We start from the raw sequence: 27,554 nt of genomic DNA on the forward strand, positions 1-27,554 counted from the left end.
CGTATATATCGGGAACGGTAGCATAGTGGTTTCTCATTGGATGAGTAATCCAGAGGCCTGAATTAATGATCCAGAGACATGAGTTCAAATCCCACCACAGCCGCTGGGGAATTTAAATTCAGTGAATAAATAAATCTGGAATAAAAATCCAGTGTCAGTAATGGTGACCATGAAACCACCGGATTGTCATAAAAACCCATCTGGTTCATTAATGGCCTTTAGGGAAGGAAATCTGCCGTCCTTGCCCGGTCTGGCCGATATGTGACTCCAGACCCAGTGCAATGTGGTTGACCCTTAACTGCCCTCTGAAATGTCTAAAAAGCCACTCAGTTGTCATCATCATCACAGGCAGTCCCTCGGAATCGAGGAAGACTTGCTTCCACTCGAGAAGTGAGTTCTCAGGTGACTGAACAGTCTAATACAGGAATTACAGTCTCTGTCACAGGTGGGACACACTGTGGTTGAAGGAAAGGGTGGATGGGACTGGTTTCCCGCACTCTCCTTCTGCTACCTGCGCTTGGTTTCTGCACGCTCTCGGCGACGAGACTCGAGGTGCTCAACGCCCTCCCGGATGCTCTTCCTCCACTTAGGGCGGTCTTTGGGCCAGGGATTCCCAGGTGCCAGTGGGGATGTTGCATTTTATCAGGGAGGCTTTGAGGGTGTCCTTGAAACGTTTCCTCTGCCCACCTGGGGCTCGCTTGCCGTGTCGGAGTTCCGAGTAGAGCACTTGCTCTCAGTTGTATAAGGCGGCTCACCACCTCCTTCTCTAAGGCAATTAGCGATGGGCAATAAATGCTGGCCTTACCGGCGATGCCCACGAATAAATGAATAAAAATATTGGAAATAAACAACAGGAGGTAGCCGTGCTCCAGGGGAAGGACAGCACGTGTTGTGGGGTCGGTAAAGCAAACCCAGAACAATACTTTCAGATATAACCAGGGCAGGAGGGCACAGTCAGGATTGTAAAGGCCAAGTTCAGGACTCAGTTATTTGAAGACGGTGATCAAAAGCTGGAACAGGTTCCCAGGCGAGGCCAGAACACGGGACAGGTTTACAAACCGCTGGACGCTGCAATGGGACGATGGTAGTATTGGAATTCTGGAAGGATGAGATGAAGTGGACTGAGAGCCTTCTGTATCTGAACCCACATCAGAATCTTGTGTTGGGTATCGCACAATATTACTAAAACTGGCAACTTTTTACCTGATTTTCTGATCCTTGTTGTACCAACCTCCGTGGTAAAGGCAGCAAAGAACATATCCACAGCAGGAGTTCTGAGTTCAGTTGCAGTGTGTGTGTTTTTGGGCTGCCTGTTCACAGTGGGATTGTTGGTCAGTACAGGGCAATGTGGGACAGCTAAGCTCAGGATATGTTTGAACAACTCGGCTACAAATTACTGATGATACACATTGGGGCAGATATCCCGGCCTCCCTGAGTCTGTACGGAGTGTGTACGGACCGGGGAAGGCATCACAAAAGCCGGTTTTCGGTGTGCAATGCACATGTGCTGAAAACCAGCTTTGAAACATACAAAAACATGTAAAAATAAAGTTTAAAAAGCACATTTTAACGTTAAAAACCCTGTCCACTAAGGTCAGTTTATTTTAAACCATTATGAAAAATCTTTTAAAAAAAAGTTTGAAAAATAATATTTTTTTCTAAGACATTTATTGACTTAAATTTAAATTAATCTTAAATATGTGATGTTTTTTCTATTTTTTACTTGTGTTTGGATGTTGGGGGGCAGTGTTTCTCAATCATAATGAGAACTCCTACTGACCGAGTTCCCATTATTATGAATGAGAAAATACTTGACCTGGATTGGCTGCCCAGTGCCATGTCACTCCAGCTCCAACATACATCCGTCCTGACAGACACACGCTCCGATGTGCAGGGAGAGTAGGCCTCAGGACCGGGATCTCTGGTGGGCGCAGCAGGAAAAGGTCGGTGCGCATCTTTTTTACCATTTTCTGTCGAGCGCCCGCGGGAAACCGAGGAGTGGGATTTCAGACCAATATCCATTCGCAAACACACAGGAGATTTTATAATCACTTCGGTTTCAACTTATTACTTCATGTTGTTCCTCATCAGTTCTGATCATCAGTTATTTACTATTCACAGGTCTAAAGGCAAGTCCGGTTCTTATCCAGTCCCCAGAAGTTGTGACGGTGCCCGAGGGTGGGACGGTGCAGTTTCGGTGTACCCTGGAGAGCAGCAATGTGAATGTGGATAAATATACTGTACACTGGTACCTCTCACAGGATAGGAAACACAAAATATTTACTAAGTATGCAGGTGGCTGGGTTGACCGATCACGCGGTTTCTCTGAGCGGTTTCAGCTTTCCAGAGATGTTGCCAGTAACAGCGACATTCTGACCATCAGAGGCGTGCAGCGCAGAGACAGCGCGGTCTATATCTGTGGTATTTGGGGATCAATCTATGGAAAAGGAACCCGGCTGAATGTAACCAGTAAGTACTTTCTACATTATATCGGTTTTATATCTAATAATGTTACAATACCAACATCTCATGTGTAAGTAAATGTTGTACAACGTTGTCACTTTTACAGTAACAACACTGAGTGGAATTTCTGAACACAGAATGGAGGGTGAAATCTGGGACAAACTCCATTTGTATTTAATTGAACAAAAGCGTGTGAGCACATGGTGGGACAAACCCTCACACACAGGATTTAACGGGAAAATACATGTTGAGGGAAAAGTGCAGTTATAGGAATAATGGTGACATACCTGGTTAAATCAGGATATTGACAGGGTATATATATATAAAACAATGCATCTCTTAGTGGCCAAATCTGCACTCATCAATGCAAATAAATGACCCCTCGACCCTTTCCAAGCTGCAATACACCATCCTTCAGCCTGTTAATGTAATTCAGGAATATGCAATCCGCTTTCAGAATGGCTGGGCGGCAAAGTAATGCATCTCGTTTTGGAGTTGAAAGCCAGAAACTATTTAATAATAGAGTCCCGTGAGAAACTCGTCCGTGGGCCCGGAATGTGCCCAATACACACACGGGGAAAAAAAACAACTTTCCAAAATCGGTCCCTCTGTCCCAGCTTCGAGTGGACATTCTGCGGTGAGCAGCTGGGAAGACCACAAGTGCCCATTGTAAACGGCCAAGCAAAAGGCACCAAGTGAGGACACGTGGGGATTCACCATGGGACTGAGTGACATCTATTTACATATTTCTCAGGGTATAATGAATCCACGCAGGCTCTCAACACAACCTGAAAATACTTCAGATGTCTTCTCCCGCCGCATCTGTTGCACCCGGACCGCCTGCCCCATCCCGCGCTGCTTGTGCACTTGCTGCGGAGCACCGCCCCTCCAGTCTGACATTGAGTCAGTGTGACAGTGATTTCAGTGGGAATTAGATCGACATAAAGGCAGTGCAGGTGGAAGACATAGAAAATAGGTGCAGGAGCAGGCCATTCGGCCCTTCGAGCCAGCACTGCCATTCTATGAGTTCATGGCTGAACATGCAACTTCAGTACCACATTCCTGCTTTCTCACCATACCCCTTGATCCCCCGAGTAGTAAGGACTTCATCGAACTCCTTTTTGAATATATTTAGTGAATTGGCCTCAACAACTTTCTGTGGTAGAGAATTCCACAGGTTCACCACTCTCTGGGTGAAGAAGTTTCTCCTCATCTCGGTCCTAAATGGCTTACCCCTTATCCTTAGACTGTGACCCCTGGTTCTGGACTTCCCCAACATTGGGAACATTCTTCCTGCATCTAACCTGTCTAAACCCATCAGAATTTTAAACGTTTCTATGAGATCCACTCTCATTCTTCTGACCTCCAGTGAATACAAGCCCAGTTGATCCAGTCTTTCTTGATATGTCAGTTCCGCCATCCCTGGAATCAGTCTGGTGAACCTTCGCTGCACTCCCTCAATAGCAAGAATGTCCTTCCTCAAGTTAGGAGACCAAAACTGCACACAATACTCCAGGTGTGACCTCACTGTAGTAACACCTCCCTGTCCCTGTACTCAAATCCGCTCGCTGTGAAGGCCAACATGTCATTTGCTTTCTTAACCGCCTGGTGTACCTGCATGCCAACCTTCAATGACTGATGTACCATGACACCCAGGTCTCGTTGCACCTCCCCTTTTCCTATCTGTCACCATTCTGGGCTGGGACCACAACTGTTTACAGTATACATAGATGACCTGGAAGAAGGGACAGAGTGTAGTGCAACAAAATTTGCAGATGACACAAAGAGTAGTGGGAAAGCGGGTTGTGTAGAGGACACAGAGAGGCTGCAAAGAGATTTAGATAGGTTAAGCGAATGGGCTAAGGTTTGGCAGATGGAATACAATGTCGGAAAATGTGAGGTCATCCACCTTGGAAAAAAAAACATTAAAAGGGAATATTATTTGAATGGGGAGAAATTACAACATGCTGCGGTGCAGAGGGACCTGGGGGTCCTTGTGCATGAATCCCAAAAAGTTAGTTTGCAGCTGCAGCAGGTAATCAGGAAAGCGAATGGAATGTTGGCCTTCATTGTGAGAGAGATGGAGTACAAAAGCAGGGAGGTCCTGCTGCAACTGTACAGGGTATTGGTGAGGCCGCACCTGGAGTACTGCGTGCAGTTTTGGTCACCTTACTTAAGGAAGGATATACTAGCCTCGGAGTGGGTACAGAGATGATTCACTAGGCTGATTCCAGAGATGAGGGGGTTACCTTATGATGATAGATTGAGTAGACTGCGTCTTTACTCCTTGGAGTTCAGAAGGATGATCTTATAGAAACATTCAAAATAATGAAATGGATCGACAAGATAGAGGCGGAGAGGTTGTTTCCACTCATCGGGGAGACGAGAACTAGGGGGCACACAGCCTCAAAATACGGGTGAGCCAATTTAAAACTGAGTTGAGAAGGAATTTCTTCTCCCAGAGGGTTGTGAATCTGTGGAATTCTCTGCCCAAGGAAGCAGTTGAGGCTAGCTCATTGAATGTATTCAAATCACAGATAGATAGATTTTTAACCAATAAGGGAATTAAGGGTTATGGGGAGTGGGCGGGTAAGTGGAGCTGAGTCCACGGCCAGATCAGCCATGATCTTTTTGAATGGCGGAGCAGGCTCGAGGGGCTAGATGGCCTACTCCTGTTCCTAATTCTTATGTTCTTATTCAGATAATAGTCTGTCTCTCTGTTTTTACCACCAAAGTGGATAACCTCACATTTATCCACATTATACTTCATCTGCCATGCATTTGCCCACTCACCTAACCTATCCAAGTCACTCTACAGCCTCAGAGCAACCTCCTCGCAGCTCACACTGACACCCAACTTCGTGTCATCCGCAAATTTGGAGATACTACATTTCATCCCCTTGTCTAAATCATTAATGTACAATGTAAACAGCTGGGGCCCCAGCACAGAACCTTGCGGTACCCCACTAGTCACTGCGTGCCATTCTGAAAAATACCCATTTACTCCTACTCTTTGCTTCCTGTCTGATAACCAGTTCTCAATCCACGTCAGCACACTACCCCCAATCCCATGTGCTTTAACTTTGCACATTAATCTGGTCGAAAGCCTTCTGAAAGTCCAAATACACCACATCAACTGGTTCTCCCTTGTCCACTCTACTGGAAACATCCTCAAAAAATTCCAGAAGATTTGTCAAGCATAATTTCCCTTTCACAAATCCATGCTGACTTGGACCTATCATGTCACCTCTTTCCAAATGCGCTGCTATGACATCCTTAATAATCGATTCTATCATTTTACCCACTATCGATGTCAGGCTGACCGGTCTATAATTCCCTGTTTTCTCTCTCCCTCTTTTTTTAAAAAGTGGGGTTGCATTGGCTACCCTCCACTCCATAGGAACTGATCCAGAGTCTATGGAATGTTGGAAAATGACTGTTACTGCATCCGCTATTTCCAAGGCCATCTCCTTAAGTACTCTGGGATGCAGTCCATCAGGCCCTGGGGATTTATCGGCCTTCAATACCATCAACTTCCCCAACACAGTTTCCCGAGTAATAAGGATTTCCCTCAGTTCCTCCTTCTTACTAGACCCTCTGACCCCTTTTATATCCGGAAGGTTGTTTGTGTCCTCCTTAGTGAATACCAAACCAAAGTACTTGTTCAATTGGTCTGCCATTTCTTTGTTCATCGTTATGCCTTCCCCTGATTCTGACTGCAGGGGACCTACGTTTGTCTTTACTAACCTTTTTCTCTTTACATATCTATAGAAGCTTTTGCAGTCCGTCTTAATTTTCCCTGCAAGCTACCTCTCGTACTCTATTTTCCCTGCCCTAATCAAACCCTTTGTCCTCCTCTGCTGAGTTCTAAATTTCTCCCAGTCTCCGGGTTCGCTGATATTTCTGGCCAATTTGTATGCCACTTCCTTGGCTTTAATACTATCCCTGATTTCCCTTGATAGCCACGGTTGAGCCACCTTCCCTTTTTTATTTTTATGCCAGACAGGGATGTTCAATTATTGTCGTTCATCCATGCGGTCTCTAAATGTCTGCCATTGCCCATCCACTGTCAACCCCTTAAGTATCATTCGCCAATCTATCCTAGCGAATTCATGCCTCATACCTTCAAAATTACCCTTCTTTAAGTTCTGGACCATGGTCTCTGAATTAACTGTTTCATTCTCCATCCTACTGTAGCATTCCACCATATTATGGTCACTCTTCCCCAAGGAGCCCCGCACAACGAGATTGCTAATTAATCCTCTCTCATTACACAACACCCAGTCTAAGATGGCCTCCCCCCGAGTTGGTTCCTCGACATGTTGCTCTAGAAAACCATCCCTTATGCACTCCAGGAAATCCTCCTCCACCTTATTGCTTCCAGTTTGGTTAGCCCAATCTATGTGCATATTAAAGTCACCCATGATAACTGCTACACCTTTATTGCATGCACCCCTAATTTCCTGTTTGATGCCCTCCCCAACATCACTACTACTGTTTGGAGGTCTGTACACAACTCCCACTAACGTTTTTTGCCCTTTGGTGTTCTACAGCTCTACCCATATAGATTCCACATCATCCAAGCTAATGCCCTTCCTAACTATTGCATTAATCTCCTCTTTAACCAGCAATGCTACCCCACCTCCAAGACAAAAAACACTTGCATTTACAAAGCTCCTTTCACATAATTGTCTCAAAGTGCTTCACAACAATGGAACTAGGGCGACCGGCACCAAGCCGTCAAGGAAGAAATTGGGAGAGGTGTCGGAAATGTTGGTCAAAATGATGGGTTTTTGTAATGGTTTCTAAAGTTGGAGCGAGAAATGGAGAGTTGGAGGGTTCCTTGAGCAGTCTGCAATGGAACCAATCATGGGGCAGGCTATCTTAGATCTGGTCCTGTGTAATGAGACAGGATTAATAAACAATCTCCTAGTAAAGGATCCCCTTGGAATGAGTGATCATAACATGGTTGAATTTCAAATTCAGATGGAGGGTGAGAAAGTTGGATCTCAAACCAGCGTACTAAGCTTAATTACAGGAAACTACAAAGGTATGAGGGCAGAGTTGGCTAAAGTTAACTGGGAAAATAGATTAAAGTGTAGGACGGTTAATGAACAGTGACGTACATTTCAGGAGATAGTTCACAACTCTCAAGAAACATGCATTCCAGTGAGGAGGACAGGGTGTAAAAGAAAAGATAGCCATCCGTGGCTAACTAAAAAAAAAATAAAGGACGGTATCCAATTAAAAACAAGGGCATACAAAGTGGCCAAAACTAGTGGGAGGACAGAAGATTGGGAAGCTTTTAAAAGTCAGCAAAAAATGATTAAGAAAGGGAAGATAGACTATGAAAGTAAACTAGCTCGAAATATAAAAACAGATAACAAGAGTTTCTATAGGTATATAAAAAGGAAAAGAGTGCCTAAAGTAAATGTTGGTCCCTTAGACGACGAGACCGGGGAATTAATAATGGGGCACATGGAGATGGCAGAAACTCTGAACAAATATTTTGAATCAGTCTTTACGGTAGAGGACACGAACAATATCCCAATAGTGGATAGTCACGGGGCTATAGTGGGGAGAGGAAGTTTACACAATCACAGGCACTAGGAGGTGGTACTCAGTAAGATAATGGGACTAAAGGCTGATAAATCCCCTGGAACTGATGACTTACATCCTGGGGTCTTAAGAGAAGTAGCGCCAGGGATAGTGGATGCATTGGTTGTAATTTACCAAAATTCCCTGGATTCTGGGGACGTCTCAGCAGATTGGAAAACTGCAAATGTAACGCCCCTATTTAAAAAAGGAGGCAGACAAAAAGCAGGAAACTATAGACCAGTTATCCTAACATCTGTGGTTGGGAAAATATTGGAGTCCATTATTAAAGAAGCAGTAGCAGGACATTTAGAAAAGCATAATTTGGTCAGGATTTATGAAGGGGAAGTCATGTTTGACAAATTTGCTGGAATTCTTTGAGGATGTAACGAACAGGGTGGATAAAGGGGAACCAGTGGATGTGGTGTATTTGGACTTCCAGAAGGCATTTGACAAGGTGCCACGTAAAAGGATACTGTACAAGATAAAAGTTAACGGGGTTGGGGGTAATATATTAGCATGGATAGAGGATTGGCTAACTAACAGAAAACAGAGAGTCGGAATAAATGGTTCATTCTCAGTTTGCCAATCAGTAACTAGTGGGGTGCCACAGGGATCAATGCTGGGACCCCAACTATTTACAATCTATATTAATGACTTGGAAGAAAGGACCGAGTGTAACGGAGCCAAGTTTGCTGACGATACAAAGATGGGAGGAAAAGCAATGTGGACGGAGGACACAAAAATCTGCAAAAGGATGTTGACAGGCTAAGTGAGTGGGTAAAAATTTGGCAGATGGTGTACAATGTTAGAAAGCGTGAGGTCATGCACTTTGGCAGAAAGAAATCCAAGAGCAAGTTATTATTTAAATGGAGAAAAATTGCGAAGTGCTGCAGTACAGAGGGACCTGGGGGTACTTGTGCATGAACCACAAAAGGTAGAATGCAGGTACAGCAAGTGATCAGGAAGGCCAATGGAATCTTGGTCTTTATAGCGAAGGGGATGGAGTATATAAGCAGGGAAATCTTGCTACAGTTACACAGGGTATTGGTGAGGTCACACTTGGAATACTGCGTGCAGTTTTGGTTTCCATATTTACAAAGGGACAGACTTGCTTTAGAGGCAGTTCAGAGCAGGTTCATTAGGTTGATTCTGGAGATGAGTGGGCTGACAAAGGTTGAGAAGGTTGGGCCTCTACTCATTGGAATTCAGAAGAATGAGAGGTGATCTTATCAAAACGTTTAAGACTATGAGAGGGCTTAACAAAGTGGATGCAGAGAGTATGTTTCCACTGATAAGCGAGACTAGAACAAGGGGGCATAATCTTAGAATAAGGGGCCGCCCATTTAAAACTGAGATGAGGAGGAATTTCTTTTCTCAGAGGGTTGTAAATCTGTGGAATTTGCTGCCTCAGAGAGCTGTGGAAGCCGGGACATTGAATAAATTTACGACAGAGATAGACAGTTTCTTAACCGATAAGGGAATAAGGGGTTATGGGGAGCGGGCAAGGAAGTGGATCTGAGTCCATGATCGGATCAGCCATGATCGTATTAAATGGCGGAGCAGGCTCGAGGGGCCGTATGGCCTACTCCTGCTCCTATTTCTTATGTTGTTATGTAATGTATGAACCTGTGAGCAGGTTTGTATAGCTGTTGTCGATGGGTGCCGGAGGGACTGGAGTGCATCATCACCCCCGGCAACCAAATTTTAATTTGATCTTAATGTCCAAAGTTTAATTTGTTTAAGTTTGTCGGTTTTAGTACCCCCTCCCTTTTAGCCAGGGGGCAATTGTATAATTAGTGTTTTGGTGCCCTCAGGAAAAAAAAACACAGGGGGCACCATAAATGTTTTGGAGTGTCCCCCCCCCTTTAATCAGGGGGCACTTGATTGTTTTCTATAAAATAGTTGCTAATATATTTAGCTGTTGTGGGAGTGTTTCAGCCACTTGTGAGTTGGGAGCCTGTGGAGAAGGAGCTGCTACAACTATCTGTCTGCCTGCCACCAGAGTCTCTCGGAGAGGAGGAAGAGGCCTGCTGGATTAACACCTTGAGAGGGAGGAGGACCAAGAGCTGCTCGCTTCAACACCCCTGCGACAGAGTTGGAGAGAGGGGAAGAGAACAAACTACAAACTGTCACACCATCATCTGTGTGAAAGGAGGCAGAGCCATTTACAACACCGACAGGTGGCTGCACTCTCCAAAAAATACTTTAGTTTGTAGGTGGGGGGAGGAGAGACCATTTAGGCCGGAACATTGTGGGGGTTTGTGTGTGTGTAAGGGTGTGGGGTTCTTGTGAATAACTAGGCCCCACACACCACTAAAACACCCCTCTCCCCATTGCCTGGCCCAGGACAGCTCGAGCTGCCTGGGTAATTAACTCCCTTAATTAACATCATTAAGACCTGGTGGAGGATGGTACCTGGGGAGTTCCAGCTATCCTGGGTGAAGACATCTTCTTCCCCCACCCGAAGACCATCGATAAAGACTTTGTTTACCTTCGGAGAGTGCACCCCTGCCAGCACCCACCCAACACTGTGAGGGGTGACCCTGCCCTCACAGCTTCCCTCTTTCCCACCCCTCACTCTCTCTCTCTCTCTCTCTCTCTCTCTCTCTCTCTCAGGCCCCTCTTTCCTACTCTCAATTGCAATTACTATTATTAATTAAAACTACCCAGCAGAGAGAAAGAGGCCCCTCCCCAATTGTTAAACACGCAGGGGAGAGGTGTGCCTAATTAAGAGCTCCCGCTGCTCAATTAAAGAGGCCCTGAAGGCCTGTGACATTGGGGTGGGTGTGGCCTTTAAAGGGACCCTGATATGGCGAGTCCACCTTCGCCGGTGGCGGGGCCAGCAAAAACATGCGCACGTGGTGGTCACTGCTGCTCCTGCTGCCCTGCCACCTTTTACATTATTGACCAAAAAGAATGGGGTCAAGAGCTACACCCACCCCAACATGACGATTGTGGAGTGCGTGAGGGCAATGGCTGGGGTAGTCAGCCCCTTGGCCATTCTCGCCACCTCAAAAATGCACATGAAGGCTATGTTCTTCCTGGGGTCAGAGCAGGGAGTGTCCCTGGCCCTGAATAAGGGGCTCACGGTGGGTGGGACTCGAGACCACCGCACAGAGAATTGTCATCTCCAACGTTCCGCCCTTTGTTCCCGGTGAGCTCCTCCTCCCCCACCTACGTCAACTGGTGGAGGTGAGGGCGGGGATAATGCCGATCCCGCTCGGATTCAGGGAGGCCAGCCTCCCTTGTGTTCTCCGTCCGGCGCCAGCTTTTTGTTCAGCTGGTCCGGGAGGAGGTAACAGAAGGTGCATTCAATGTGGTCCACGAGGGGACAGCCTACCGCTTCTTCTGGACAGCATGTGCTGCCATGCCTGTAGAGAGGTGGCGCATGTCCGCAGTGAACTGCCCCGCCTCCAAGGCCGCCAAAACACCTAAAGTGGCCTCGGCTGGTGCCGCCGCCAGTCCTCCCCCCGTTACCGTCCGCGTGTGAGGAACCAAAGATGCGCGGGCATCGTCGGGGGCCAATGCCATCTCGGCCTCTGGCAGGTTGGAGGGAGAGCGTCCGCGCGGAAGGAAGGCGCGGAAGAAAGACAAACACCTTCAGCCGAGTCCCCTCAGTGGGCTAAACAGCCCTATCACTGCGCTTAGCCCCAACTTACCACCGGCGAGCGTGGGGCATTCTGTGCCCAAGCCCTTGACCATACCCGCATCTGCGGAGAGTTTGCCACCTGCGGTCGGGCGCGGGCAAGAAACCCGGAAGGAGGGAGCGGAGGCAGAGGCCTCGGCAGATATGGAGGTCTCCCAGCTTCCGCGTCCCTCCAGACAGAAAAGGAGGCACCGCTCCACGGAAAGGGAGGAGGACCAAGATCCCTCCGTGGAGAAGTTGGTGCCTGGTGAGGGTCCCGCGTCCCCCACCAGTGCTCCCAACGCGTGCCGAAGGCAGGGGGAGTCTGTCCCTCAGGGGGGTGAGACAGCCAAGGCTGTCTAGCCTGAGCCTCCTGGGGATGGGGAAGAAGAACTGTCTGTTGCGGAGGCCGTGGGGCAGCAAAAAGAAAGTATCGCCGCAGGATCGAGTGCCCTGGGGACTGAGGCGGGCAAGGCCGAAGAGTCCGAGCTCGCCCAGTCAAACATCAGCATCCCCCGGGATCTGCCCGACCCGGCAGAAGAGTATCACAAGAACCCCCGCCCGCTGGGTCAGAGGGTGGTGGTGGGGAGGGTGAGGAACACCAATCTCTGTCCCTGATGTTGGAGCCGGGGTACTTGGAGAACCTGGAGCAGTTCTTCGGCCCGGTCTCTCCGTGCTCCCCGGTGCCTGGGGCGGAGGGGGACCCCTGTCCGCTGCCACTTCCCGACCCGGTATTCCAGGAAGAGCCCAGGGGGGACTGCTCTGCCAATGATCCTGGGGGTGGGATTGTGACAGAGGTAGGGCCGGATGGTGCGGCCGGGCCGTTCACCGTACCCTGTGCGGTCGACGGACTGGCCGCTGATGGCAACCTCCCGGAGGAGGACGGGGACTCGGTGGTGGACGCGGGAGAGGATTTGGAGTCCATCGGCAGTGAGGCAATGGATCTCCTCGTGTAGCCGCTGAGTCCCCCCTCATTCCTGCCAAGGAACTCCGGGATTTTTTGGTGCAATGCCAGGGTCACCGCAATAGAGCCCACCTGTCCCTGGACCAATGGTCCAAGTCGGTGCTGCTCATCAGGTCCGTCCGCCGTCAGAACCATGGGCGCGGACAGGACCTGACCAAAAAAAGTCATCTTCAGCTGCACCGGCTCAGAACGTTCCTCACTGGGTTGCTGAGGGAGTGGAGGTCATCTCATGACTCCGTCCCTCCCCACAGTAGGTTATTTAGAGGTTGCACTATGCTCTTGTCATGAAGATAACCGTAGCCAGCCTCAACATCAATGGCGGCAGAGAGGCACACTGAGAATTTAATAATTTTTCGCTCCTTCGGGAGGGGAAATATCTGGTGTGCTTCCTGCAAGAAACCCACACCGTGCCGGGAGATGAGGCCATGTGACTCCTGGAATGGCAAGGAGAGGTTCGCATGAGCCACCTCACTGCCACTTCTTGTGGGGTGGCTATCTTGCTGGCCCCACATTTTCAGCCAGAGATCTTGTGGGTCGAGAAGCCTGTGCCAGGCCACTTGCTCCATGTCATGGTTCGCCTGGGGGACGTGCCGCTCCATTTAGTGAGCAAGTGCGTTTCCGAGAAGAAGTGTCCACTCTTCTAGGCTCCGTCAACGTCGGCGACTGCATTGTCCTCGGGGCGGGATTTTAATTGCACCCTCGAGGCGAGGGACCACTCCGGTGCCTTGCAGAGCTTGGCGGCGATAGAGAAGTTGAGGGATCTGGTCGGGTCCTTCGACTTGGTGGATGTCTGGCGAAATCTCCATCCCGACTCCAGCACCTTCACTTGGGTGAGGCCTGGAAGAGGAAGGTCCGGAATCGACTGCCTGTACATTTCCCGGGCGTACGTCTCCTGAGTTCCTTGTGGCCGGTGGCGTGCTCGGACCACCACCTGATGTGGGCGGAGCTTGCTTCGCTCCGTGCGCGGGTGGGGTCCGTGTACTGGCATTTTAACAACCTGCTGCTGGGGGACAAGCGGTTCCAGGATTTGTTCCGTCGGTTCTGGTCCGACTGGAGAAGGAAGCAGGGGGGCTTCCCCTCCTTGAGGCTATGGTGGGACGTGGGCAAGGCTCACTTCCGTCTCTTCTGTCAAGAGTACGCGAAGAGGTCGACCAAGAGGCGGGAGGCCAGGGTGGGGCGCCTGGAGAAGGAGATGCTCGACCTGGAGTCCCATCTCGGTCAAGTCGTGGAGGACCCGGCCCTGTGGACCGTGTACAAAGCGAAGAAGGCCACGCTGAAGGACCTGCAGCTCATCGGGTCCCGAGGCACATTCGTGAGGTCACGTATCTTGTTCCTCCGGGAGCTGGACCGCGGCTCCCCCTTCTACTCGCTGGAAAAAAGACGGGGTCCGTAAGCAGCTCTTCACGCTGCTGGCCGACGACGGATCTCTGGTCTCAGATCCGGAGGGCATCAGCCACAGAGCCTGAGACTATTACAGGGCTCTGTTCTCCCCGGATCCGTCCAGCGAAGAAGCGTGTAGAGTTTTGTGGGAGGACCTGCCGAAGGTCGGGCTGGATGGTGCCGAGAATCTGGATGATCTGCTGGGCCTGGCGGAGCTGACCGGTGCCCTCGACCAGCTCTTGAGGGGAAAGTCCCTGGGGCTGGATGGGCTGACCGTGGAATTCCACAGGGCATCCTTGGGGCCGACTACGTGCGGGTCCTGGGGGAAAGTCCGGCGACCGGGGAGATGCCCCTCTCTTGGCGCAGGGCAGTCATCGTCCTGCGGCCTATGAAGGGCGATCTCCGCCTACTTGAGAACTGGCGCCCGGTCTCCCTCCTCAGCACGGATTGCAAAATTTTTGCCAGGGCTGTGTCTGCTCGCCTTGGCGCCGTGCTAGACCACATGATCCACCCGACCAGTCCTACACGGTCCCGGGCCGGGCAATCCACGATAACATCTATCTGGTCCGGGACCTGGTCCACCATTCCCAGGAGGCTGGTCTGTCGATCGCCTTCCTTTCCCTCGACAGGAGAAGGCGTTCGACAGGATGGATCACGAGTATCTGTTCGGAACTATGCACACTGTCAGGTTCAGGACGCATTTCGTTGCCTGGATCTGACTTTTGTATGTGGCCGCGGAGTGTCTGATTAAGGTTAATGGATCTTTGACGGCACCCCTTCGCTTTGGGATAGGTGTGCGCCAGGGATGCCCCATGTCCAGCCAGTTATATGCCATATGAGTGGAGCCTTTCCTGCGCCTCTTGCGGAAGAGGTTGACGGGATTGGCTCTGCAAGGGTCGGACGTGGAGGTCGTCCTCTCGGCTTACGCCGATGATCTGCTCCTCATGGTCGAGGATCCCATTGAACTGCGGAGGATGCGTGAGTGCCAGGAGATTTACTCGGCCGCATCCTCCGCCAGGATCAACTGAGAGAAATGTTCCGGACTCCTGGTGGGTGAGTGGCAGGTGGACTCCCTGCCGGAGGAGCTCAGAGGAGCACGACCCATCTCCTCTATCTGGGAGTCTACCTTAGCCTTGCCGAGGAAGCCTGGCCGGCGAACTGGCAAGAGCTGGAGGCCAAATTGCCACTTGCCGAGGGCGCTGGACAGGACTGCTCCGAGTGCTGTCCTACAGGGGTCGAGCGCTAGTCATAAACCAGCTGGTGGCCGCTATGCTGTGGTACTGGCTGGTCACTTTGACCCCTCCCCCTGCATTTGTCACCAAGATGCAGAAAAAGCTGGTGGACTTCTTCTGGAACAACAGGAAGCACTGGTTCTCTGCTGCGGTTCTGAGTCTCCTGCTGAAGGAGGGCAGGCATTGGTGTGCATCAGCACCCAGCACGCGACTTTCCATCTTCAGACCCTGCAGAGATAGCTGTATGTTGAGCCCCCTCCTCGGTGGTGTGTGCTGGCGATGTATTTCTTCCGCCAGCAGTACAGCCTCAATTATGATACGCAGTTCCTGTTTGTGAGCCTGGGGGGTGTCAGGACCACCATGTGGGGGCTGCCCACCTTTTACCAGGAACTCATCAGGGTCTGGAACAGAGTCGCCACCAAGCGCAGCTCTCCCCCGTCTGGAGTGGCGGCTGTCCTTTGGGAGCCGCTGCTCAGGAATCTGTACCTCCACCACCGCGATTTTAGGTGGCAGGCGGACGAGAGGGTTGTGGCTGGCGAGGTGACCAGGGTCAGGGACCTGCTCGATGGCGAGGAGCGTGCTGGATGGTGCCTGAAGAGCTGGCACGGCACCTATCCTGGTCTGGCATGTGGCCAATGCCATCGAGTCGCTAAAAACAGCCCTGGGCCCTGACTCCGTTAGGTGTGTCGAGGATGCTCAAGCACGAGGGGCGATCCCGTCCAAACTGACCCCGTCCGGACGGAATTCCTCATCGGCACCAAGCCCCGAAACCTCTTTCAGGAGCCGGTGCCTCACAATTTGAGCCTCTTCCGGGAAATCCCCTCCGTGCCTTTCAGTTCTGCGCGGAGGGGTTTCCTGTACGGGCTGCTCCTGCACACTCTCTACCTTGCCATCCTCGTCTGCCGTCTGGACATGCAATGGTGCACCATCTTCCCGTCCGGATGAGGTGGGGGTCCCCAATGGAGTGCACTCTATGCAGGAGTCCTCCCTTTATTTATTGGGGATTTGGCCAGGAGGGTGTTGCACGGAGCAATCCCGTGCAATCGATTTTTAAGTCAGTTCACGGACTCCCAGGCCGCCTGTAATTTCTGCGGTCTGGAAGAGTCCGTGTTCCATATTTATATTGAGTGTGTGAGGTTGCAGGCCCTGTTCCAATATTTGAAGGGGCTGCTCCTCAAATTCTGGTTGCACTTCAGTCCTACACTCCTGATCTTTGGGCACCTTGTGCAGAGGGGAGCGGGCAGGTCGGAGGGCCTCCTCATAGGACTGCTCCTGGGCATGGCCAAGGAGTCCATCAGCATGTCCAGGCAGCGGGCGGTCGACGGGGTCGTTCAGCCTGACTGCCTGCCTCTCTTCCGCGGTTACATCCGAGCCAGGGTGTCCCTGGAGATGGAGCACGCAGTGTCCACCGGTACGCTCACGGCCTTCCACAAGAGGTGGACACCAGAGGAACTGGAGTGTATCATCACCCCGAGCAACCAAATTTTAATTTGATCATTAAAGTTTAAAAGTTAATTTGTTTAATTTGCCGCTTTTAGTATCCCCCGTTAACAAGGGTCACTTGATTTATAGGTTCACAAAAATAATTGTGGAGCTGTTCCAGGAACTTGATTTAAAGTTTCTACTTAAAATAGTGTAGAACTGTTGCATTGTGAGTGGCTTAGCCAGTCATGTGATGTTGACAAGACTCAATAAAACCCCAATCAGTTGGGCCCAGGTCATCCACGATGAGGTATGCAGTTGTGAGCCTCGTGGATGAACTGGTAATGTGTAGTGGGATTGTTAAACCTTTGTTAATAAACCAACTAGTTCTTGATAGCAATGTGTTGCTATGAATTCTTAAAGCAAAGAACCCAAGAAGTAAATGCATTACAGAGGGGTTTAGCGAGGGAGCTCGAGGGAGTCTGGCTGAGGCAATGAAAGGCTTTTCCACCAATGGAGGGAGGGGAAGGGGGAGTGAATGCACAGTTAAAGAAGCAAAGAGTGCCGGGGTTATCGGCCTGGAGGAGGTTACAGAAGGTTGGAGGTGGGACAAGGCCAGTCAGAGATTTGAAGCTGAGGACAAGAGTTTATATTTAGTGCATTGAGGGACAGGGAGCCTCTGTACGATGACAGTGAGGAGGATTTCCTGTGGGACAGGATATGAGCGACTGTATTTTGGACAAATCAGTCGAGTTCACTGAGGATGTGAGGCCAGCAATGAGAGCATTGGAGCCATCAAGACCAGAGGTGACAGGAGCATGGATAAGGATGTCAGTGTTGTAGGGTATCAGGTGTGACCTTGGGCAGGACCACTTCAATGCTGTGAGCTGGAATTGGACTGGACAGATTGGAACAGGCAGCATTGAGAGGGTTGGGCTTGGAGTTTAGGTGAAGATGGGTCAGCAGGCAGAGAGGACAGGCGGGTGGGTGGCTTGTTTGAGGAGGGGATTGATGACTGGTTTTGAATGTTTGAGGAAAGTCACTAGTAGTGTGAGCTACACAGTAAATGTTATGTCTTTTTCGATGCTCTGATAATGACTCCACGAGGCAGTGTGTTGTACTTGAACTGTAGTGACCTTAGTCCTTTATTGATAACTCCAGCGTGAGGATTACACCTGGTGGCCTGCCTTTTATACTGGGCCAGGCACACCTGTACAGGTAACCTACAAGTCTCCCACTGCAGTGCCCTCTGGTGGCACACCTTGTAATAGTGCAAGCAGTAACCATGTAGGGTACATGACATCGCTCTCCCCCAAGCCTTTAGTGCAAATCGCCTCTGCATTGACTGTGCTCTGGGCTTAGCTCTATCTGGTTGACCCTTGGCGGGTCGTTTCTATTTTGGGTGAGTGGTTGGTGTTTCGTTGGCAGTAGAGTGCTGGTGGTTACTGTTTGTGTGTGTGTCCATGACCATTTCATTCTCCCCCCCCCACATATAGATTATGCCGGAGGTTCATTGCATTCATATACATTCAAGTCCAGAAAAACAAGTTTGCATTACATTTGAGGTGACACGCCATGGTGCACAACTCTGGCCCCAGGGACGCAGGCTACTACATTGGGTAGCTCACTGGACCTGTGTGCTCCCGATTGGTGTCTGCCCACTGCATTGGTTGAGTGCAGTTGAAATCCTACATCGCACAACGTTTCATTACTCATTATAAATAACTTGTAGCTCCGATCGTGATCACGCACCTTTTCTTTGTTTATTGCATGTACACAACGCTGATCATCAATTTCACATCTTACATCTGGCTCACCGTTGACACTACATTGTTTGAAAATGTGGAACAGTCCCTTTAAGTGTGGTGGGTTGCAGGCCTCCTTTAAGAGAGCTTTGCCATCTTTACCCCAATCCTCTTCTCTGGTGCCACGTGTTGCTCCATCAGCGCAGCACCTCGTGGTCTGGCCGTCGCCATCTTTTTCTTCGGTGCATCACCTCGTGGTTTGGGCGCCATCTTCCCTCCATCTACGATGTCGACTGCGGTGATCCTCTTCTCCCCGGGATCTGCCACCGAAGCTGGGAAGTCGCCTTCGGATCCAATTTTCTTCCTCCGGAGTCCTGCCACTGGAGCCTGGAAGGTGTGTTCGGGTTGTCTCAGCTGGATCATCTCCACATGCTGAGCGGTCTGTGCCTCGGGTGCTGTGCTGGTCTGCTTGCTGATGCCGGGTCCACCCTCAAGTGAGGGCTTGCTGTGCCTCCGAGCGCGGAGGATGTCGATTGCTGGAGGGATGAAGTCTTCCCACTTGCAATGGATCTTCTCCATCCACCTTCTTCCGAGTAGCATTGGTCCATCACCTGCAACAATCCACAGAGGTAACTTGTGCACCGCGCCATCATGGAGTACCTTTACATTCGCAGTACCAACAACTGGGATAAGTTCATCGGTGCAGGTGCGCAGCTTTGCCTGAACCAGGACCAACTTGGTTCATTCAGCCTGATTGTCCCATAACCTCTCAAAGGTTTCTTGATTCATTACTGACTGGCTCACCCCTGTGTCCACTTCCATGAAGACTGGAACACCATCTATCTCGACTTCCATCCTCAATGGGGAACCTTCGGTGATGTAGGTAAACGTGCTATATACCTCATCATGGGGCTAAGCTACCTCTCTGCCTATCGTTTCATAACCAACGCTGGATTCATGGCCATCTGCAGACTCTTCATCGACACAGTGAGTCATATTTCTCTTACACATTCGCTTGAGGTGGCCCTTTGTGCTGCAGCCTTTACACACAGTCTTTAAAACAGCACTGGTGAGCCCTGTGATTCCCTCCGCAATGCCAGAATGGAGCTACTCGGTTAGTGCCCCTCGGCGAACTCTGAGCTAAGGGCCTCAGGGGTCTGTTCTCTCTTCCCTGAGAAGGTTCACGTTCTACAGTCCAGCCTCTAAAAGACGCCACTCTGTGCAAAGTACTTGCAGGGTTTGAGTCCTGAGGATGGGCCATCTGCCTAGAAACGCAGGTCGAGGTCATGAATGTCTGGCTCACAGAGATGGCCTTCTGTAGTTTGACTGTGGTATCCGCAGACAGTAGCTAATGAAGAAGGCTCTAATGGCCGATTCCAATGACAAAAATGTCTCGCAGCGCTTCAGTGATGTGGTCGCCAAAATCACACGGTGCCACCAGCCTCCTGAGGTCTGCAGCATATTTTGCAATTTCTTGGCCGTCGGTGGGTGCTGAACCGGTGTCTGGCTGTGAGGATGCTCTCCTTGGGCTTCAGTTGCTCTTGGATCAGCGTTACAAGCTCCTTGTACGTCTTGGTCGTTGTCTTCGCTGGTGCCAGCAAGTCCCTGACGAGGTCATAGATGATGGGCCCACAACTGGTTAGCAGGATAGCTCTGCACTTATCAGCCAGTGTGGCCGGGTTTCTCCTGCCAGGTCTTTGCTGTGAAGAAATGATCGAGCCTCTCCACAAAGACATCCCAATCATCAGCATCGGCAAACTGCTGCAATGTACCAAGGGTAGCCATTTTCACGTGAAGGTTCCTAATCTCGTCGCCAATTGTTATGTCTTTCGATACGCTGACAATGATTGCATGAGGCAATGTGTTGTACTTGAACTGTAGTGACCTTAGTCCTTTATTGGTAACTCCAGAGTGAGGATCACACCTGGTGGTCTGCCTTTTATACTAGGTCAGGCACACCTGTACAGGGAACCTGCAAGTCTCCCACTGCGGTGCCCTCTGGTGGCACACCTTGTAATAGTGTAAGCAGTAACATGTCAGACACATGACAGTAAGGGATAAAGAGGAGTCAGGAGGTGTATGGAGAAGAAATCACTTGGCCAGGGTGTGAGCATCATTTGGGAAATAAGTGAAGAGAAGGCATGGGAGGGAGATTGGGGAGAATCTGCAGTGATGGGGATCAGGGAGGAAGACTCGGGGAGGTTGGGGAGGAAGTGGCAGAGGCAGCTGTATGCATGAAGCAAAGAAATCCTGGAGCTTTTCATATCAGGCCACATAATGATCAGTTGTTTAGAATTTACTGAAGCTCAGGTGAGCTGCCTGCAGTTTTCATTGAAACATTTCAGACATTTATCAACCTTCAGACCGGTTTTTAAGTGATTGATATTTTCCCATTAAAGGTGCAGTTGTCCCTGTCCTGACCCAGTCTCCGAGCCTGGAACGTGTCACAGAGGGTCACACGGCGCGGTTACAGTGCACCATGAGGAACGCCAGAGTGAGTGACACCGATGTCCACTGGTACCGGCAACTACCGGGGCAAGATACGGAGTGGGTTTTAACACATGAGGCAAGTGGCAGCACACGAGGGAGCCCAGGTTCCACTGACCGTCTCCAGCCTTCCAGAGACACCTCCAATAACAGCTTCATTCTGACAGTCACAGACGTGCAGCCCAGTGACACTGCCGCCTATTACTGTAAAGTGTGGGGCGATATCAGCGGGAACGGAACCCAGCTCAATGTAACCAGTAAGTATAAATTACATTTGGTTTTATTCATAATAGCGTTACTACATAGAGGGTAATTTTACAACAATACACTCCCAGTCGAGAGGCACACACACACTGGGAGCATGGACTGGAGAATTGGGGCTGTGATGTTGTGGCCCTATATCTGACCCACATTCCATGGGACTGTGGCTTCTCACTGGGAGCACAGCATTGTGGGATCCCTCTTATACACACTTCACTTCTCAATAGAACACAAGAGCTTCCCAAACTTGATGGAAATATATTGTTTCGCCTAAAGTGTGATTTCACTTATACTGACAGGGATTAGCAATTCTAAGGCGATTTGATTCTTTTAAAATTCAACATTACTAAACATTAAAGTGCCAGTAATCCGTCACAGTGCAACTCAGCAGCAGATAGTTTTGCAATAATTTCTCACATTTATCTGCGCCTATTTTCTCCTCGTGATGGTCCAGTCCACAGTCCCTGACTCCTTGCCCAAGTTACCATTCACACCCACACATATCCCCATCAGTGTTACCCTGCATTTGCTTTTTGATGCGTGGTCCCTTTAACGGGCGGCGCGGCCCATTCAAAGTTTCACATCGGGAAAGCTGAACCCGGGCTGTGCTGATCTCCCCCTCCCCCACATCCCCCCCACCACATCACCCCTCCCCCTCCCCCACGTCCCCTCCCCCATCCAATCACCCCTCCCCCTCCCCCACGTCCTCTCCCCCACCCACATCACCCCTCCCCCTCCCCCACGTCCTCTCCCCCACCCACATCACCCCTCCCCCACGTCGTCCCCCACCCACATCACCCCTCCCCCACGTCCCCCCCAACCACATCACCCCTCCCCCTCCCCCACGTCCCTTCCCCCTCCCCCACGTCCCCTCCCCCTCCCTCACGTCCCCTCCCCCACCAACGCCCCCTCTCCCCCACCCACATCCTGCTCCCCCACGTCCCCTCCCCAACCCACTTCCCCCCCTCCCCCATGTCCCCTCCCCCACCCACATCCCCCCTCCCCCACGTCTCCTCCCCCACCCACATCTCCCCTCCCCCACCCACATCCCCATGTCCCCGCACATCCCCTCCCCCTCCCCCACCCACATATCCCTCCCTTACCCTCGATTTAATTCCTAAGTTGATTTTTATGCTGCTCCTTTCCGCTCCCGACAGGATTTGTTCATTCTTTATAAATTCACCTGAAATAATGATTTGTGGTTAATTCTATAAAAATTGTTTGGCTGGATTTGCGATGTTCTGGGCAGAGGATGTGTTCCCCCTCGCACCAAGTGCAGTTATTGAAGTAGGGCAGGGATGACCATCACTGGTATAACATTGAGACAAACACCATGCGCTGTATATTTTAGGTACTTGCTGTCTCACAATACAAGCTGTTCTCGCTCCACAGTCCCATTGACCAGTTTTATGCTCCGACTTCCTTCTGTTTGAATCAAACTTTGATAAAGTTTACACTTGTATTATTCAAGCTTTTATATAATCTTACAGCACAGAAAGAGGCCATTCGGCCCATCGTGCCCGTGCTGGCTCTTTGAAAGAACGATCCAATTATTCCCACTGCCCCTGCTCTTTCCCCACAGCCCTGCAATTTTATTCCTTTTCAAGTATTTATCCAATTCCATTTTGAAAGTTACCATTGAATCTTCCACCGCCCTTTCAGGCAGCACATTCCAGATCACAGCAACTCGCTGCGTAAAAAGGAATTCTCATCTCTTTCCCCCCCACCCCCGGTTCCTTTGTTAATTATCTTCAATCTGTGTGCTCTGGTTACTGATCCTCCCCACACTGAACATTTCATCCTCATTTACTCCAGCAAAACCCCTCAGAATTTTGACACCTTGATTAAATCCCCCTGTAACTTCACTGCTCTAAGGAGAACAATCCTAACTTCTTCAGTCTCTCCACATAACTGAAGTCCCTCATCTCTGGTCTCATTCTAGTAAATCTCCTCTGCACCCTCGCCAAGGCCTTGACATCGTTCCTAAAGTGTGGTGCCCAGAATTGGACACAATAGTCCAGCTGAGGCCTAACCAGTGATGTATGGAGGTTTAGCATCACTTCCTTGCTTTTGTATTCTACACCTCGATTTATAAACCCAGGGTTTTTTAGCTCTTTTAAAGCCTCATCAACTTGTCCTGCCACTATGAAGATTTGTGTATGTGAACCCCCAGGGCTCCCTGTTCCTGCACCCACTTTATAATTGCACCATTTAGTTCATATTACCATTCCTCATTTTTCCTTCCAAAATGCATCACTTCACACTTCTCTGCATTAAATTGCATCTGCCATGTATCTGCTCATTTCACCAGTCCTCCTGGAGGCTGCTGCTTTCCTCCTCATCTGCAAACTTTGAAATTATGCCCTCTATATCCCAGTCTATTTTCAGCATTTTAAAAACCTGCTTCATGTCCTCTCTCAATGAAATATCCCTGCTCCAGTGAGAACTAATCTAATTCTATCGTCACACTTCTACACAGGGTATGGTGAGGCCACACCTGGAGTACTGCGTGCAGTTTTAGTCTCCGTATTTACGGAAGGATAGACTTGCATTGGAGGCTGTTCAGAGAAGGTTCACCAGGTTGATTCCGGAGATGGGCAGAAAAGTTGAGCTGAGTCCATGATCGGATTAGCCATGATCTTATTGAATGGCGGAGCAGGCTCGAGGAGCCAAATGGCCTACTCCTCCTCCTACATAAGAACAGAAGAACATAAGAATTAGGAACAGGAGTAGGCCATCTAGCCCCTCGAGCCTGCTCCGCCATTCAACAAGATCATGGCTGATCTGGCCGTGGACTCAGCTCCACTTAGCCGCCCGCTCCCCATAACCCTTAATTCCCTTATTGGTTAAAAATCTATCCATCTGTGACTTGAATACATTCAATGAGCTAGCCTCAACTGCTTCCTTGGGCAGAGAATTCCACAGATTCACAACCCTCTGGGAGAAGAAATTCCTTCTCAACTCGGTTTTAAATTTGCTCCCCCATATTTTGAGGCTGTGCCCCCTAGTTCTAGTCTCCCCGAACCTCTCTGCCTCTATCTTGTCTATCCCTTTCATTATTTTAAATGTTTCTAATAAGATCACCCCTCATCCTTCTGAACTCCAACGAGTAAAGACCCAGTCTACTCAATCTATCATCATCAGGTAACCCCCTCATCTCCGGAATCAGCCTAGTGAATCGTCTCTGTACCCGCTTCAAGCTAGTAAATCCTTCCTTTAGTAAGGTGACCAAAACTGCACGCAGTACTCCAGGTGCGGCCTCACCAATACCCTATACAGTTGCAAAAGGACCTCCCTGCTTTTGTACTCCATCCCTCTCGCAATGAAGGCCAACATTCCATTCGCCTTCCTGATTACCTGCTGCACCTGCAAACTAACTTTTTGGGATCCATGCACAAGGACCCCCAAGTCCCTCTGCCTAACAGCATGTTGTAATTTCTCCCCATTCAAATAATATTCCCTTTTACTGTTTTTGTTCCCAAGGTGGATGACCTCACACTTTCCGACATTGTATTCCATCTGCCAAAGCTTAGCCCATTTGCTTAACCTATCTAAATCTCTTTGCAGCCTCTCTGTGTTCTCGACACAACCGCTTTCCCACTAATCTTTGTGTCATCTGCAAATTTTGTTGCACTATACTCTGTCCTCTCTTCCAGGTCATCTATGTATATTTTAAACAGTTGTGGTCCCAGCACCGATCCCTGTGGCACACCACTAACACCGATTTCCAACCTGAAAAGGACCCATTTATCTCGACTCTCTGCTTTCTGTTAGCCAGCCAATTCTCGATCCATGCTCATACATTTCATATCACTCCGCGTACTTTTATCTTCTACAGTAACCTTTTGTGTTGCACCTTATCGAATGCCTTTTGAAAATCTAAATACACCACATCCATCGGTACACCTCTATCCACCATGCTCATTATATCCTCAAAGAATTCCAGTAAATTAGTTAAACATGATTTCCCCTTCATGAATCCATGCTGCGTCTGCTTGATTGCACTATTCCTATCTAGATGTCCCGCTATTTCTTCCTGAATGATAGTTTCAAGCATTTTCCCACTACAGATGTTAAACTAACCAGCCTATAGTTACCTGCCTTTTGTCTGCCCTCTTTTTTAAACAGAGGCGTTACATTAGCTGCTTTCCAATCCGCTGGTACCTCCCCAGAGTCCAGAGAATTTTGGTAGATTATAACGAATGCATCTGCTATAACTTCCGCCATCTCTTTTAATACCCTGGGATGCATTTCATCAGGACCAGGGGACTTGTCTACCTTGAGTCCCATTAGCCTGTCCAGCACTACCCCCCTAGTGATAGTGATTGTCTCAAGGCCTCCCTTCCCACATTCCCGTGACCAGCAATTTTTGGCATGGTTTTTGTGTCTTCCACTGTGAAGACCGAAGCAAAATAATTATTTAAAGTCTCAGCCATTTCCACATTTCCCATTATTAAATCCCCCTTCTCATCTTCTAAGGGACCAGCATTTACTTTTGTCACTCTTTTCCATTTTATATATCTGTAAAAGCTTTTACTATCCGTTTTTATGTTTTGCGCAAGTTTACCTTCGTAATCTATCTTTCCTTTCTTTATTGCTTTCTTAGTCATTCTTTGCTGTCGTTTAAAATTTTCCCAATCTTCTAGTTTCCCACTAACCTTGGCCACCTTATACGCATTGGTTTTTAATTTGATACTCTCCTTTATTTCCTTGGTTATCCACGGCTGGTTATCCCTTCTCTTACCGCCCTTCTTTTTCACTGGAATATATTTTTGTTGAGCACTATGAAAGAGCTCCTTAAAAGTCCTCCACTGTTCCTCAATTGTGCCACCATTTAGTCTGTGTTTCCAGTCTACTTTAGCCAACTCTGCCCTCATCCCACTGTAGTCCCCTTTGTTTAAGCATAGTACGCTCGTTTGAGACACTACTTCCTCACCCTCAATCTGTATTATAAATTCAATCATACTGTGATCACTCGTTCCGCGAGGATCTTTTATGAGGAGATCATTTATTATTCCTGTCTCATTACACAGGACCAGATCTAAGATAGCTTGCTCCCTTGTAGGTTCTGTATCATACTGTTCTCAGAAACAATCCCATATGCATTCTATGAATTCCTCCTCCAGGCTACCCCGTGCGATTTGATTTGACCAATCGATCAGTAGGTTAAAATCCCCCATGATTACTGCTATTCCTTTTTCACATGCCTCCATTATTCCCTTGATTATTGCCCGCCCCACCATGAAGTTATTATTTGGGGGCCTATAAGTGACTTTTTCCCCTTACTATCTCTAATCTCCACCCACAATGATTCAACATTTTGTTCATTAGAGCCAATATCGTCTCTCACAACTGCCCTGATATCATCCTTTATTAACAGAGCTACCCCACCTCCTTTCCCTTCTTGTCTATCTTTCCGAATCGTCAGATACCCCTGGATGTTTAATTCCCAGTCTTGGTCTTGCAACCACATTTCTGTATTGGCCACCAAATCATACCCATTTGTAATGCTTTGTGCCGTCAACTCATTTACTTTATTTCGAATGCTGCGTGCTTTTAGGTAGACTGTTTTAAGACTAGTTTTTAAACCATGATTTTTAGTTTTGACCCTTCCTCCAGCCCCTTTATATTCAGTGGCCCTTTTTGTTTTTTGCCTTGGATTTCTCTGCCCTCCACTTTTACTCATCTCCTTTCTGTCTTTTGCTTTTGTCTCCTTTTTGTTTCCCTCTGTCTCCCTGCATTGGTTCCCATCCCCCGCCATATTAGTTTAACTCCTCCCCAACAGCACGAGCAAACACCCCCCCCAGGACATTGGTTCCGGTCCTGCCTAGGTGCAGACCGCCTGTTTTGTACTGGTCCCACCTCCCCCAGAACCTGTTCCAATGTCCCTAACTTCTTATGTTCTTATCCACAGCTCTCGCCCACTCTGCTGCTATAACTCTGCCTGGAGTGCATGGGAGGGCTGCAAATTATTCCTGGACCCGGATATGCCTGGTCCCAGCCTTCCATTGGCCTTTTGGAGGCACCAGGGATAGACACTAAGAGAAAGAACCTGCACTTCTATAGCGCCTTTCAGTCTCGGGATGTCCCAAAGCACTTTACATAAGCCAATGAAGTACATGTGAAGTGTAGTCTCTGTTGTAATTTAGGAAACACACAAGGTCCCACAAACAGCGATTAAATAAATAGCCAGATCATGTGTTTTAGGTATAAATGTTGGCCTGGACACTTAGAGAACTCCCCTGCTAATCTTCGAATAATGCCGTGAGATCTTTTACATCCAACTGAGATGCCAATCTTGGTTTGACATCTCATTTCAATAACAGCACCTCCAACAGTGCAGCACACCCTCCATACTGCACTGGAGTGTCTAGATA

At 49.2% G+C, this 27,554-nt stretch overlaps 1 protein-coding gene across 2 annotated transcripts in view; it reads left to right on the forward strand.

Annotated features, from left to right (window-relative positions):
- LOC139250027 (uncharacterized) overlaps positions 1-27,554 on the forward strand; it is a 182,205-nt gene that overhangs the window by 118,003 nt on the left and 36,648 nt on the right. For both annotated transcript variants that reach the window (XM_070872590.1, XM_070872591.1), the window contains exons 2-3: positions 2,122-2,469; positions 20,829-21,173. In XM_070872590.1, coding sequence (XP_070728691.1) covers positions 2,122-2,469; positions 20,829-21,173 — 693 coding nt within the window. The remainder of the gene's footprint in view (positions 1-2,121; positions 2,470-20,828; positions 21,174-27,554) is intronic.

This window comes from Pristiophorus japonicus, unplaced genomic scaffold, assembly GCF_044704955.1.
Source record: "Pristiophorus japonicus isolate sPriJap1 unplaced genomic scaffold, sPriJap1.hap1 HAP1_SCAFFOLD_337, whole genome shotgun sequence".
NCBI lineage: Eukaryota > Metazoa > Chordata > Chondrichthyes > Pristiophoridae > Pristiophorus > Pristiophorus japonicus.